This window comes from Capsicum annuum, chromosome 7, assembly GCF_002878395.1.
Source record: "Capsicum annuum cultivar UCD-10X-F1 chromosome 7, UCD10Xv1.1, whole genome shotgun sequence".
NCBI lineage: Eukaryota > Viridiplantae > Streptophyta > Magnoliopsida > Solanales > Solanaceae > Capsicum > Capsicum annuum.
In genome coordinates, this window is record NC_061117.1 from 122122866 (window position 1) to 122136819 (window position 13954).

General features: G+C 32.8%; 1 protein-coding gene across 8 annotated transcripts; it reads right to left on the bottom strand.

Moving 5' to 3' along the window:
• Positions 1 to 6670: 6670 nt before the first annotated feature.
• On the bottom strand, positions 6671 to 12424 carry LOC107878022 (probable LRR receptor-like serine/threonine-protein kinase At1g56130). 8 transcript variants are annotated; one of them, XM_016724884.2, is made up of 9 exons: positions 12253 to 12424; positions 11969 to 12144; positions 10269 to 10339; positions 10107 to 10178; positions 9910 to 9981; positions 8495 to 8566; positions 8320 to 8391; positions 7053 to 7343; positions 6671 to 6935 (listed from the first exon to the last, which is right to left on the bottom strand). In XM_016724884.2, the coding sequence occupies exons 2-8, from the start codon at positions 12014 to 12016 to the stop codon at positions 7241 to 7243; spliced, it is 510 nt and encodes a 169-aa protein (XP_016580370.1). In that variant the 5' UTR covers positions 12017 to 12144; positions 12253 to 12424; the 3' UTR covers positions 6671 to 6935; positions 7053 to 7240. The 8 variants fall into 8 exon arrangements, 7 of the variants coding, with proteins under 7 accessions (XP_016580370.1, XP_047249637.1, XP_016580369.1 ...); XM_047393681.1 differs by having other exon boundaries at positions 7053 to 7392; positions 11969 to 12423; XM_016724883.2 differs by having other exon boundaries at positions 11969 to 12421.
• Between the last annotated feature and the right edge of the window lie 1530 nt (positions 12425 to 13954).

Sequence of the window (13954 nt, forward strand, 5' to 3'; positions counted from 1 at the left end):
TAGTTAAGGGAATTAGATGCTCAAAGTTATGAGATTAATCATGGAATCCACAGAAAAAATTATAGAATCAATCTCACAATAATGAAAAAAGAAATCCCAAATTCATATATTAAATAACAAACCAAGAACAGTAAGATCCCAAGATTACAAGTCAATCCTCAAATCAAAATATGTTTTGAATAATGCAAACTTAGCCCCAAAGGGCCTCTCATATCTCTCTAGCATATATCTAACTAAACAAACTCTAAAGAATATTTAAAGATTACTAGAAAATCATAGAAATTAAATTCTAAATAGAATAGGAAAATTGACTAAACGTACATAATAATGACTAAAAACATCATAGAAGTATATATAGGTTACATGGAACCCCTAGGAAATGATGATCTGGGAATTTTGCATTTGTGGCCACTTACTTAGGTCACCTATGGACCAAATATTTTCATTAATAAGTTTCCACCAACCTTTAAAAGAGTTTCAATCCCTACGGACTTTGGCCCTCTTCAACTTACTTTGACACCTATGGACCGTAGATGCTCTTAGTAAGTGTCAAGGTCTTCTTTTTATAGATACCAAGCCTCTGTATTTCAGTATGACACCTACTTAGATACCTACATAAGTACACAACACCTACTCTGAGTAAGTACCCAGGTAAGTGGCCCAAAATGTTCACTTTTCATCTTTTTTCTTTCGTTTAGCATCCAAAACCTAGTTTTTCTTCTGTTAAGCATCCCAAACCTAATTTATTGTGAAATAACTCCAAAAATACCGTACCCATCCTGAACAAGAAAATAAAAGTTGTGAAAAAGAAGTGATTGTAGAAAAGACCGCACCCATCCTGAATATATGTGATCAAGAAAAGAGAAGAATAGAAAAAGGTTAATAAGTGAAACTCCAAAAGCTAGTGTAGTGTCAAGAAGGCTTAGTCACTTTATATATCACCGAGTATCATATCAACCCCTAGCATACATTACAAGCCAAAGATAAGACCTATAGTGATCCTAGATGACCTATCTAAAAATCTTAGTAATGAAAATAAGGGCAAGCCTATGGTATTTGGCATACATTGATTGGAACTTCATTCTGAGAGTGAGTGTCTTTTGATTGTCCCCATGGTTACATATGTGATGTCTGATATAAGTGAAGTGGGACTTCTTTATAGTGAGGTCACATTGGTTACGTTGCTAGTTGCTAACTTGTTTGGATAGTGTAATCTTGGTACATGCATGGTTTTTGTTGCTGAATTGAGGCCATATCTTCATTCCTGTGTGTCGCGTTGTTCTTCAATAATATGCACAGTTGTTGTTTTTGAATTAATTGACCTTGGAGATGGTGAAGATGTTTTGAGATAATATGGATGATTGACTGTCGAATGTACTCTGTATTCTCCTGGTTGTGTTTTAGTTGCTTGAGGACAAGAAATTGTTTTAAGTTGAGAGTGTTGATGTGTGAGCAGATGCTAACATATTTGAGGCTTTTAACTAAGAATAATTGCAAAGTCTTAAGCAATTTTTTGTCGTTTTTGATTTTTTTCTATTTGATATTGTTGCAAAAGTCAAGATACAAAAGAACCAGCAATAATAGAAGTAAAAAAGTTGATTTATGAGCAAGTAGATAAGGAACTATAGCTAACGACTTGTCTAATAAGTCGTCAGCCTTATGATAAGCTATTAGAGTTGTTGTCAGCCTTAGACAGAGAATAAGCTTCAACTGGACTTTATGACGATATCTGTGGCCGTCAGATGTGTGATAAGCCATCAGGCTCGTCTTTAGCCTTAGACAGAGAATGAGCTTCATCTAGAATTCGTGACGACATCTGTGATAGGCCGTTAGAAGTATGATAAGTCTTCAGGCTCATCATTAGGTTTAGGTAGGGAATGGGATTTAAAGTGAAGAAGCAACGACAATTCTAATAAGTCATCACATATCTGATAAGACATCACGTCTTATCGTCAATCTAAGGTAGGGATTTTCAAAAATGAAGAGGAGCTGACGACATTCTTGATAAGTCATCAGACTCCTGATAAGCCGTCTCACACATCGTCGCCTGTCCAAGAAATACTGTGATCTATGATTTTGTTTCCATAATTAGGCTGAAGTATTTAAAGCATAAGTTAGTGCTTTCTAATGATATAGAAAAAGGGGAACTGACGTTTTGAGAATCTCTTCTCTCGAGTTTTCTGACTTAAACTTTATAATTATTTTTTGAGAGATTATTACAATTGTTTTGGGATTTTCTACTGTGAATCAAATCTGAGAAACACTTGTTGCTATTCATCTTGCTGTAAGTTCATATATCAAACTATGAATTCAACTTATTTTCTTGATTATTTTATTATGAGTAGCTAAATTCCTTAACCCGAGTTGTGGGATCTATGGATTTGGGTTTGTAACGTAACTAAGTGTTCAAGATTCTAACGGTGGTAGAAACTTCTTATTAATTCCATTATTTTATACTCTAACTATTGGTTACAAACAATAGGCCTTGCTTACTGGTGATTTGCTTGAGATAAAAAATCAACCCTAGTAAGAAGTGAATTATTAACAGGGACTTAGAAGCATTAAACTTTCATTTAATAATTAATGATGTAACAAGATTAATTAACTTGAGATAACATCCTGTTATAAAATATAAATTTCCTAAGTTTGAGAGAATTAGGTGGTTAAATGTCTAAATAGGTTGAGAAACATTTAGACATAACTTCAACATGGATAGTCTACAGTTCCTACCTACCACAAGAATCTCGAACCGTTACTAGCGTCTGTCAAATCCCAACACCCATGTGAACATAACTCTAGTTTTTCTTATCATATTGATTTCAAACACTGAATTGATAAGTAATTATTTGTTACCTTTCCAAAAAAACCCATTCACATAAAACTGATAACTATCAGTTGATTAACCTGCAGATAACTCAAATTCACACCATATTCCATGTAGGATTCTACCCCAACCTAGTTGGGCTATATATTGACAACGATCGCTTACATTCTCGTAAGAAAGGTATAGTTTGAGCATTATCATTGAACCTAATTTAAAACACTCATAATTTCTAGATAATTGACTCTGTGAAGGAGGAATTCACTTAATTTCTCCCTAGAAAAAATCAAAAATGAAGAGAAAAGGTTACACAATAATAAATGAAAAGTGTAAACTCAAGTCCTATGTTCGTTGGATCCTCCAAAAATGTCGATAAGTGTGTGTTGGACTCTCTAAAATTAATACATTTTTAGAGTCTTTGACATGAGTGAGGCAATATTTTGGGAGGTTTTGAGAAACATTGCTTTATTCTCAATAGTCTACTGAACACTGAGAAAAGAACTTACATTAAGTAAGGAAAGTTCTGATTAATTTTAGTCATTGCAAGTCCTTTATATCTGGCAGTTCCAGTTTTGGATTTTATGATAGGTCTTTCCTCAACATCATTGGAGTGAGTAGGACCACTTATATATGCATCCTAAACAAAAAACAGCAAAACAAGATTATCCCATCTTCTTAAAATAGTTTTCTGATAACTTAGAAATTACCAAAGGCTAGTGCGATAAGGTTTGAAACTCAATTGATAATGAGCCCAACCCTCTACCATTCTTTTTTAACACTAGGATTTTGTTTATTATAGATTCAAACCTGTGATACGCACCTACCCAACACATCATGTGTTGAGCTTTTACTACTAGATTAAAGCATGGGGGCTAAGTTATTCAATTTTATATAGAAAGCTGATTTTGCAGGAAAAAATGACACCTAGATTAAAGGTATTCCTCAGATCGTTCACTCAGTTATAGCATTAAAATCTTAACTTACCACCCCATAGTTTAAAAATATACCATGAAAAGATTGGAATATGCGTTTGGGTTCTGTTTGAGAAGCATTTTCTTCACAGGCTACCAATGGATGAAATTCAACAGCACCGCACCTGTATTACAATGTCATATTAGTCACAAGATATCAGGTTAAGTAACATATCCTTTTGGAGTAAAATAGTATAGTCTAAAGGTACCATTTTCTTTCACCTTTTTCTAGTGTGTCTGTCAATGTAATGACCCTTCAGGTCATTTTTCATATTTATGCTTATTTTCTCCATTTGATCTTCTCAATATCTTCCCCAAGACATTTATGACTCACTGGGACCGACGATTCGGTCACCGAGAAGTTCGTTTGACTTTTAGAACCAAATCTCTGTTTAGAAGTCTTCGCTAGTTTCAAATGCCCACCGAGCAAAAACTTCAGTGAAACAACTTGAATTGAAAAATTAACTTCTCCATCGCATTTGAAACATCTATTTTAGGCTAGGGAGACCCTTGGTTCAGTTCCTAAGGCTTCCGAGCTTATATTAGGCTATTGAGTGGATTTTATTAAAAATAGAACTACAGAAGTGGGGCCCACTTTTTTGCCAAAACATTCTTAAATGAAATTTTTTATGATTCCAATAGATTTTCAATGTGATTTACACTCAAATATCACTATTATATCATGTTATTTGGGTTCTAAATGAGTTTCGAAGGTCAAAAATAAGTTTTTAACTTAGCTGCCACGGGGTCTATAAATAGACCCCAAGGTCATGAATTTGGGGATTTTCCCTACATCTTTGAGATCCTAGAACCCTAAATGGGTATGATAACTCAAAATTAAGTCTTGTGGGTGTCTAGGGAGCTTGGTAAACATCTATTATTATGATTTTACCCGAATTAAGGTAAGATATCATCACTTTATTGGTGAATTTCTTAGTTCTTGACCCAAGATCCTAATTTAGCTTAGGTCTTATCCCCAAATTTGGTTTGTTTGCACCCATTAATTAAGGGTTAATATTCCATGTTGATGTATGACCATTGGATTGACCTCGAAAATGCGATTTCCGTACGTGGGACCCACTTGGGGTTTTTTGGTGTCATTTTTGGACTCAAAGCACAATAGTGAAATATGGATATCATTAAACTTGTATTGATGAGTAGATTATGATTTTGATAGTGTGATGACATTTTGGGAATTGTAAAGTGAAGATGGGTGTGTGGTGCATGAAGTGAGGTTTTGCAGCTTGGCCTTGAGGTAGGCTTCTATCTATTTTTTTTCATAGATGATATGTGATATATGTTACGTGTGAATATGGATGTTATTCTTGATTATGAGTAGGATAAATTGGCTTTGATATTTGATTTTTGGAGATTAGATAAGGGCTTTGGACCCGTAAAATTACATGTTTATAACCCTTTTGATTCCTATTGCTTTTCCTCTCAAGTTTAGAATTATTGTAGCATGGTTATGATGTAAGCCTATGTTTGGGATGTATTTTAGCATTTGAAGCATGATTTGTATATTTGACTTATTTGGACTAGTGTGATAGTCTTGAAATTGTAATTTGGGTAGAGTTGACTTGAGCACCCTTATTTCTTGTCAAAGTTGCTATCTTAGGCTTGAATTTGGCTTAATTGACATCTATAAGATGAACTAGATACCTTATCCTAGTTTGTGTCATAGTGTTCTTAATTATGGAAGTTGAGGATTAGAAGTAGGATCATCCGACCTACTTAGGACAAGACTTGTGTTATCCCTTATAGGCTTAGTTGTAGATAGTAGGCCTAGTTGAGACTAATGAGCCTTATGTATGAGATTTACTTGGTGAATTGATAAATTGTGATGATTTTTACCAAATTGTGTTTAATGGACTATAGAGATATTAATTTTCCTTAGATGTGATATTGGGCCTTTAGAGATGTTATTTTCTCTTAATTGTGATATTTGGCTCATAGAGATGCATTTTCATCTTAATTATGATATTTGGTCCATAGAGGTACATTTTCCCTCTTAATTATGATATTTGGCCCATAGAGATCCATATTTCTCTTAGTTATGATATTTAGCCTATAGAGATGCATTTTTCTCTTAGTTGTGATTATTGGGCTTATGGAGATGATTTTCCTCTTGGTCATGATGTATGACCTATAGATGTAAGATTTCTAATAGAGTTGATATGCTTATTGATATTATGCCTATGAGATATGAGATGTCTCTTATATGTGAGATGATTATATATATGTTATGGCTTATAAATATAATTATTGATATGATATCTGTATATGTATATGTGCCTAAGGCAGTGATTATGATCTTGGAATTATTTCAAATATATTATTAAGCTAAGGGTTGTGTTATGATGATGATTGGATATCCGAGAAGTGTTTATTATTATAAAGTATGCAATTATAGTTTATGAGTATACATATATCTGCTTTTATACACATCTTTATGGTATGAGATAGAGAAAGATGTGGTATGTTGCTTACAACTTTATTAATTAAAAACTGGTGATGGTTGTACAGATTTGGTATATTCATGATTATTATACCGGCAACATATGTGATTTCAGATGAAATATGATCTTATGATTGTTCTTCTTAATTAAAGGTTAAACTATGTGGTAGTTAGTTTTCTTTTAGGAGACTATAGCACTTGAAGGATAGGAATCAAATATATTAGTTAATGAGTCTTTCTTAGTTGAAATATGGTAGCTATCGATGGTTGATGTGTGGCTAATGATGATGTTGGGTTTAGCATAGGTGAAGACTAGTGATATTGATAACTAAGTTTATATTATCGATTATTTGTCAAATGAGGGGTTGTGTATTAATGAGGATAGATAATAAGTGATGTTGGTAATAAAGAGGTGTCTAGTTAATACGGTAGAATAGTTGCTAAATAGTTGATTAATGAATTATCACAAAGTAATTGTAGTACACAGATATTTGAGAGTTATCTCTTAAATTTTCTTCATATGTTTTTGTACTGTTATTTCTTCATTACATGTCAAAGTGCGGACTTTATGTTCTGGACTAAAAATGTAGCAGCTGCTCACTTAGAAGTGCATGTATTAAGTGTCCTGGTAAGCTCGCAACACAATATCCAATTAGCTCTATCCCGATGGTAATTCAGGTCTCAGCTGTCAGCAGTAAGAAACCGAGATATTAGTTTTTTTAAATAGGATCTGCACAGGGATGTAAGCATCATAATATCACATTGCCGACACTTGAGAGATAATCAGTGGATCTGGAGTTACCTTCTTAATGTCACCTTTAGTTTAGTTGAGAGTTTGTAATCATCAATACGTGAGTTGTCAATTAGCTGCTCCAAAAATTTAACATCTTCTTGACATCTTGATAGGTGCTCACTAAGACCAACAGGAGGAGAAACACCATATGCTAATGGAAGTAGAGGCATGAAGATTTCAAAACTATATGTCAGACTCTATCTGACAGAATAATCTGAATCACTCATACACCTCAGAAGGGGAACTACTAAGAGGGGAGCATATGGAACCAGCTCGATACCAAGTCCTTGGACAAGAAAGCTGAAAAGAATGCCAGCTCCTTGTTTAGAATGAATAGATATAATGTCACCTAACATAGGCACCACATTATCAATAACCGAACCCATCACATCCAATGTCATTGAAATGGCCATAGCTGTAATACATTTATATGCAGCTAATCTCACAACAATATGCAAATGATGAACAGATCTAAAAATGCATGGAAGGAGAGTGAGGAAATTAGGTCTTAATGTCGCATCCAGCATTGGTGCAAGGGAACGGACCACTTGCCACACAAAGAAAAAGAAGTAAGAAGACAAATACAATTTCTAAGTCTAGGAAAGCAAGAGAGTATCCAACTGAAATAGGCTTGAAACTAATAAAGTCTTCATGAATAATTTTGAAATAGTAACAAAGAAAGTAGTAGGAAATGCTAATTGACATATACTCCCTCTAGCCCCATTTATGTGACATACTTTCCTTTTTGGTTTGTCCAACATGAATGACACTTTTTCCACATTCAGAAACAATTTACTCTTGCACTTTCCACTTTACCCCTAATGAAATGTGATATATAGTAATACAAACATTTATGACTTGTTTAGATCAAAAGTTTCAAAAGTTTTTCTTTCTTAAACCAATGTCACATGAATTGGGTCGGAGAGAGTATATTTCTGGTGAATATGTTTCTTCCTAAAGCTGGCAGTTGTTACCTCAAAAATAACTTCTATTTTTCTATATTTGATAGATTCTCTCATGTATTTATATATGTTGTATTGTTTGGCATCTGCTTGTGGGTTAATCGGAGCTTACCTTAGTAAGACAATTAGAGATAATAGAAAAATGCATTTTCTTCGAACCTCCTATGACAATAGATAAATCTGAGACAGACTACACTAGAGAATAGATACAGTAAAGGCATTATACCAATGTTGTAGGAAAAAAGTAAGACAATATTTCTTGAAGGAATTAGAGAATAATAAACTGGACATAGTTCAAATAGCTGTTGTCTCACAGTGCAGTAACACTTGACCAACTATGAATGAAATCTAGAATCCTCTCTATAAAATCATTATCTGAAGCCCACCTGAAAGCACGGATAGTTAAGTTTCCAGTGAGATTTACAACATAAATTTGTCCAAGTAAAAATTAAGAAGCAAGAGAAGGAGCATGTGACAGAAAGCTCTTACACCATATCCATGTTCCGCAATTTTGCAAACGTCAATGGTATTGGAGCACTAACACCAACACTAGTGACATAACTACGCAACAAAATAGTTTTTTATTTAAAAAAAGATGAAAAAAAATGACAGAATAATTAAAAATAAAGAAATATAAGCAATAAAGAAGTGACATATTACGTTATAAGAAAAAAGTTTCATACTTTGCAAAAACCATATGAACATATGAAATTTCAACAATCAAAGAAAGGCCTATCCAAGAGAAAAATTAACTTATCAACCTCAAAAATAACTTATATTTCCTATATTTGTTGGAAATTCTCATGTATTTGTATATGTTGTATTGTTTGGCATCTACTTGTCTAGATGTGTGCTAAATATTTCAAGTTATGCTATATGTTGTTTCGTGCAGTTCAATTGTAGTATTACTCTACTACTATCTGGTGTTTTTTAAACTACCTATTATCTCTTCTACTTCAATTAAGTCTTTTTCTAGACTGTTTTTGTCTTGAGACGAGGGTCTACCAGAAACAACCTCTCTACCTTACATATAGGGTAGAGGTAAGGAATGTGTACACTCTACCCTCCCAGACCCTACTTTGTGGGAATATATTATGTATATCATTGTTTTTACTTGCCCCTATTGACCTGGAATACTTTTTAATGAGCCAGGCTTTCAACATCATAAGCCACCTCCCTGGAAAGTGCCTTCCTTTCACATAATCTGTAGGAAATTAGAGGTGTATTTTACTAAAATAACCTTATTAATGATGCTTGGTAATTCTAAAGTTATGTAGTTATTTAATACTATAAATAGCACGGGAAGTAAGTAATAAAACTCTATTTTTGGTATAAGGGCCAACATAAATAAAACAGATAGAGTACTATTTTTCTTTACTTTCTATTTCTGTATGTTACAAGTTCAAATTAGAATTTTAAAGCTTCAAGTATGTAGAATGGAAGGAGAAACGAAATGAAAAGGGGACAAGGAAGATAGATACTAATGTGCGTAAAATGAGAGTTATATGTCTTGACCTTGTTGTATTTTGCATTGTTTGTGAAATTCATGTGACAAATATTTAAAACCTAACCTAGTTTATCATACTTTTCAAATAAGGAATGATTACTTTATACAGAAAACTAGAGAAGGGATTAATTAACTATACTCCTTTGCTAGCATGAAAATAAACCAAGCATAACATAGATTGCATTAGATCGTGGAGACATTAACAACCTCCTACTCTACTAATATAATTTTTAGGGCCTTGCATTTGATGTATAAATTAAAAAAACATAGCACCATATAGATTTTGTATCATGTTCATAAACAGATAACAAATTTCTCATGCAAACTGTAAAAATCAAACAATTAAAATGATGTGGTAGTGGTTTTGTAAGATGTAAATCAATGCATCATAACTCACATTTGTGTCAGTTTTGTTAAGTCTCCAAGCTCTGGAGACAGAGGCCTAGAGAAGTTGTTTGTGCCAAAACTTCTGTAACACGGGAAAATGACAAACAAATGAAGAGGAAACGACAAAGATTGATGCTTTTCATATAAAATTGATACATGATATCTCATGAAACCAAAGGTCCAACAGACATAATTATAAGAACATACAATGATTGTAACTCAGTCAACAATCCAAGTTCCTGTGGAATCTCCTCTGATAAATCATTGGTCCCAAAGAATCTTTATACACCAAATATCTAAATTATTCCAGACATTTTGATACCAAGCTATCACGATTGTGCATAAATAACTGAAATAGATTAGACTTACAGCCATTTCATCCTAGTCAGATTACTAATGGATGGGGACAGTATGTCTGTCAAGAACTTTGGGCTAAATTTCTGCAATTTATAACTAAAATATCAGTAGCTGAGAGATAAAACACAAAAGTATAGGATGAAACTATAGTTAGAGAAAGCAAGTACAGATCATCGAGGAAGGTAAGACCCCATAATTCATCAGGAATTCCACCCCCAACGTCCATGGCATAAAATCTCCATAAAGAATGGTTGGAAAGAGAAATCAAAGTTACACATTAAGTAAATACCCCAAACTATATCCAACTGCATAGAACAATAAGAAGAAGAAGTAATATCAAGAAAACAAATCTGACATGGTCAATACTAGTAATTAGTAATTAAGTGTTTGTGCATCAAGGACTACATAAATGTATAAAGAAAATCTAAGAAGCACTTAACAAATCTCTATCCAGTTATATAGTATATATTAGAAGAGCATCTATGACCTCTAAAGTTTTAATTTATCTCTTAAGACAAATATCATTAAAGTGAACAACGCAGTAAAAAAAAACTAAGGGATGACAAAATGCATAGGGTAAGAATAGGAGTGCGATTGAACAGAAGTTGAGCTAGGAAATGGAAGGGCTTCATTTGAATCCATTTTATCAGACAAATACATTGTAAATACTACACGAGATCAAAACTATTTTTTGCCTATATTTAACAGATATCGAACATTGTGTAGGGGAAAAAAGTGACTTACAAGCCAGTGATATGACAAAGAGTTCGGTTGTTAGCAGAACAGTTACATTTGATGGCGAGTTTAAAATCCAAGATGGAAGTTGAATCAATGGTTGCTCCACTGCATAACTCACCACTAATATTCCATTGATTTGTTGCAAAAATCCATAATCTTTGGAAGATGGAGTTCAATATGACAACATGACAATCTAATGGATAATGCTAACATATAAAAAAATATTCTAAACAATGAACAAATACTAATACAGATACAAATTGAGATCCTACTTTTTAGGTAAATTTGGGATTGTTAAATCAAAAATTCAAATTGAACTTCAAAATTTGTTCAAATATCATAAACAAGCAATGATCTCAAATCAAAACTTTTTATACATGTGTATATAATATAGACACACAAGACAACTTCTTAAGGAAAACAAATTTCATTGTCACCTCCCATTTTCATATTATTTGTTCTTGTTGCCATTTTTCTCTTCATTATTTTCAACATAACTTCTTCACTATTCGTATTTCCATTTAAAACCTACTTTTAAAAATACTTTACTTGAGTCAAGAATCAAAAGTCAATTTTGCACATACAGAGAAAAAACTCCAATCTAATTTTTGATAAAAACCCAATTCCACACTAATTTCTGGGAAAATCTTAATGGCATGCTTCAATCTTAACAACCGTATGCTTCAATCTTAATATTTACTAGCACTCTCAATTGTACCTACCCACTTTAAGATAAATAACACTACAATTGTACCTCTTTTTTTTCCATTATTGTTTCCCATCTTCAACACACTAGCACACCACGACAATACTACCTAAGTATCTTATAGTAACAATGTAGAATTAAACCACTTAGTACTATTTTATTTAAAAATATGAATCACTAATTATAAGGAGAAAATAGAAATAGGGAATCAAAATTATGAAGAATGGAAGGCAAATAAAAAGAATTGAGAAAGGGATGAAAACTTTACCTGTGAAGATCCATATAAAAGCAGAGAAAGAATAATGAAGAGTATCATCTCTTCACTTTCAAGAAATAAGAAAATAAGAAATTTCTCTTCAGTTCCCTGGATGAAATGTTGTTATGCTTCAATTCCTTCAAGACCAAAGGGATGAAAAGTATACGAAGCTTCAATTCATTCAATTCCTTCAATGTTGAAAAAAATTTTAATTTCTATTTAAGAAAACAAGAAATACACAGATGCTTCAATTTCACACAAAAGACAGATGAGAATAAACCCTAAACTTGTGCAACCTTAAGATTCTCCAATTCCATACAATAAACGGATGAGAATAAACACTAGAGTTGTGCGACATTAAATTAAAATTGAGAATAAACCCTACACGGATGTTTCATGATCTCTTTTTTGGGTAGTTAGAAATTAGAGAGAATAAAATATACTGGAGAGAATATAATATTTTAGTGTTAAAAATATTGGAGGGAATATCATATTTTTATTTAAATTTTATAAAAATTATAAGACAACACTTATAATTGTTGTTTTAAAATAATAAAAATAGGCACATGTTAAAAGTGTAACCATATATGTAAAAGGCATTGTCAATTATATAGTGATATGGCAACACTTATAAAGTGTAGCCTATAGCATTAAAGAGCACGCTTTGTAAGCGTTGTCAAAATTATTGTGGCTTAAAGTTAAAACTTAAGCAACATTTTATTGTGGCAAAACTATTTTAGGAAACATTTTATAAGTGTTATCTAGATTTAATGTGGCCTAAGGCATAAAATATTGTAGTGCATTCTTTGAGATTATGACATCCCTCCAGATCGTCGGGTACCATTGGTGGCATATAAATTGAAAATAGGTGTTGCATCTTGGTGGAATCGTCATCAAGAAGAGCTTTATTTGAGGGGTGAAAATCGTTTAAGATATTGGCCATAAATGAAAGCACTTCTAAAGGCTAGGTTATTGCCTGCGTATTATGAATAACTCTTGTACCTACAGTTCCATAACTATGTTCAAGGTAATAAATCTGTTTCTAATTATACAGAGGAGTTTTTCATATTACAAGTAAGGTGCAATCTTTCTGAAAATAAAGACAAATAAGTCACACGGTATATCAATGGTCTCAATGATTCTATCCATGAACGTCTTGGCATACAACAAATTTGGTCAATAGACCAAGCTCAAACTATTGACTTGAAAGATGAGAGATATATAAAGACCAAGAAGTCTTATAAATCTACGTCTTATTCTCACCCAAAAAGTATATCAAAAAGATCTCTACACCAAGAGGAGGACAAGTTTATTCCATCTAAAGCAAAGAAAGATGAAAAAGCACCATCTTTTAGCAAAAATAATGATAAGCAACCATTTAATATGATCAAGTGTTACAAGTTCCGCGATGAGGGACACATATCAAGCAACTGTCCAAGAAGGAAGTTTATCAACACCACTCGTCATGATGAAAGTAATGAAGAAGTGGACAACTATAAGAGTAAAGGTGAACCTGAACTATATAAAGAAGAGGGAGAAGAAATAGTATGTGTTGTCAAACGCCTTCTATGCTCAACCATGTAACTTAGAGAGACACAACGAAAGAGGATATTCAAAAGCAAATGCACTGTGAATGGAAAGGTATGCAAGTTGGTAATTGATTATTGTATTTGTGAGAATTTAGTTTCTGAAAACATGGTTAAACACTTAAATCTTGAGACATATGATCACCTGAATCCATATACTTTTAGATTTGCTCAAGAAAGGAGTGAAGATCAGGATCACCAAATAAGGTTGGTTACCACTTTTTTTAGGTAAGTATTATCGAGCAATGTTCTATGTGATATGGTTGATATGGATGTATCTCATGTTCTTCTTGGAAGACCCTGGCAATATGATGTGAACACCATACATAAAGAAAGAGACAATTGGCATTCTTTTATTTGGAATGAATGAAAAATTATTATACTTCCAAACAAGACTACTAATAATGCCTCT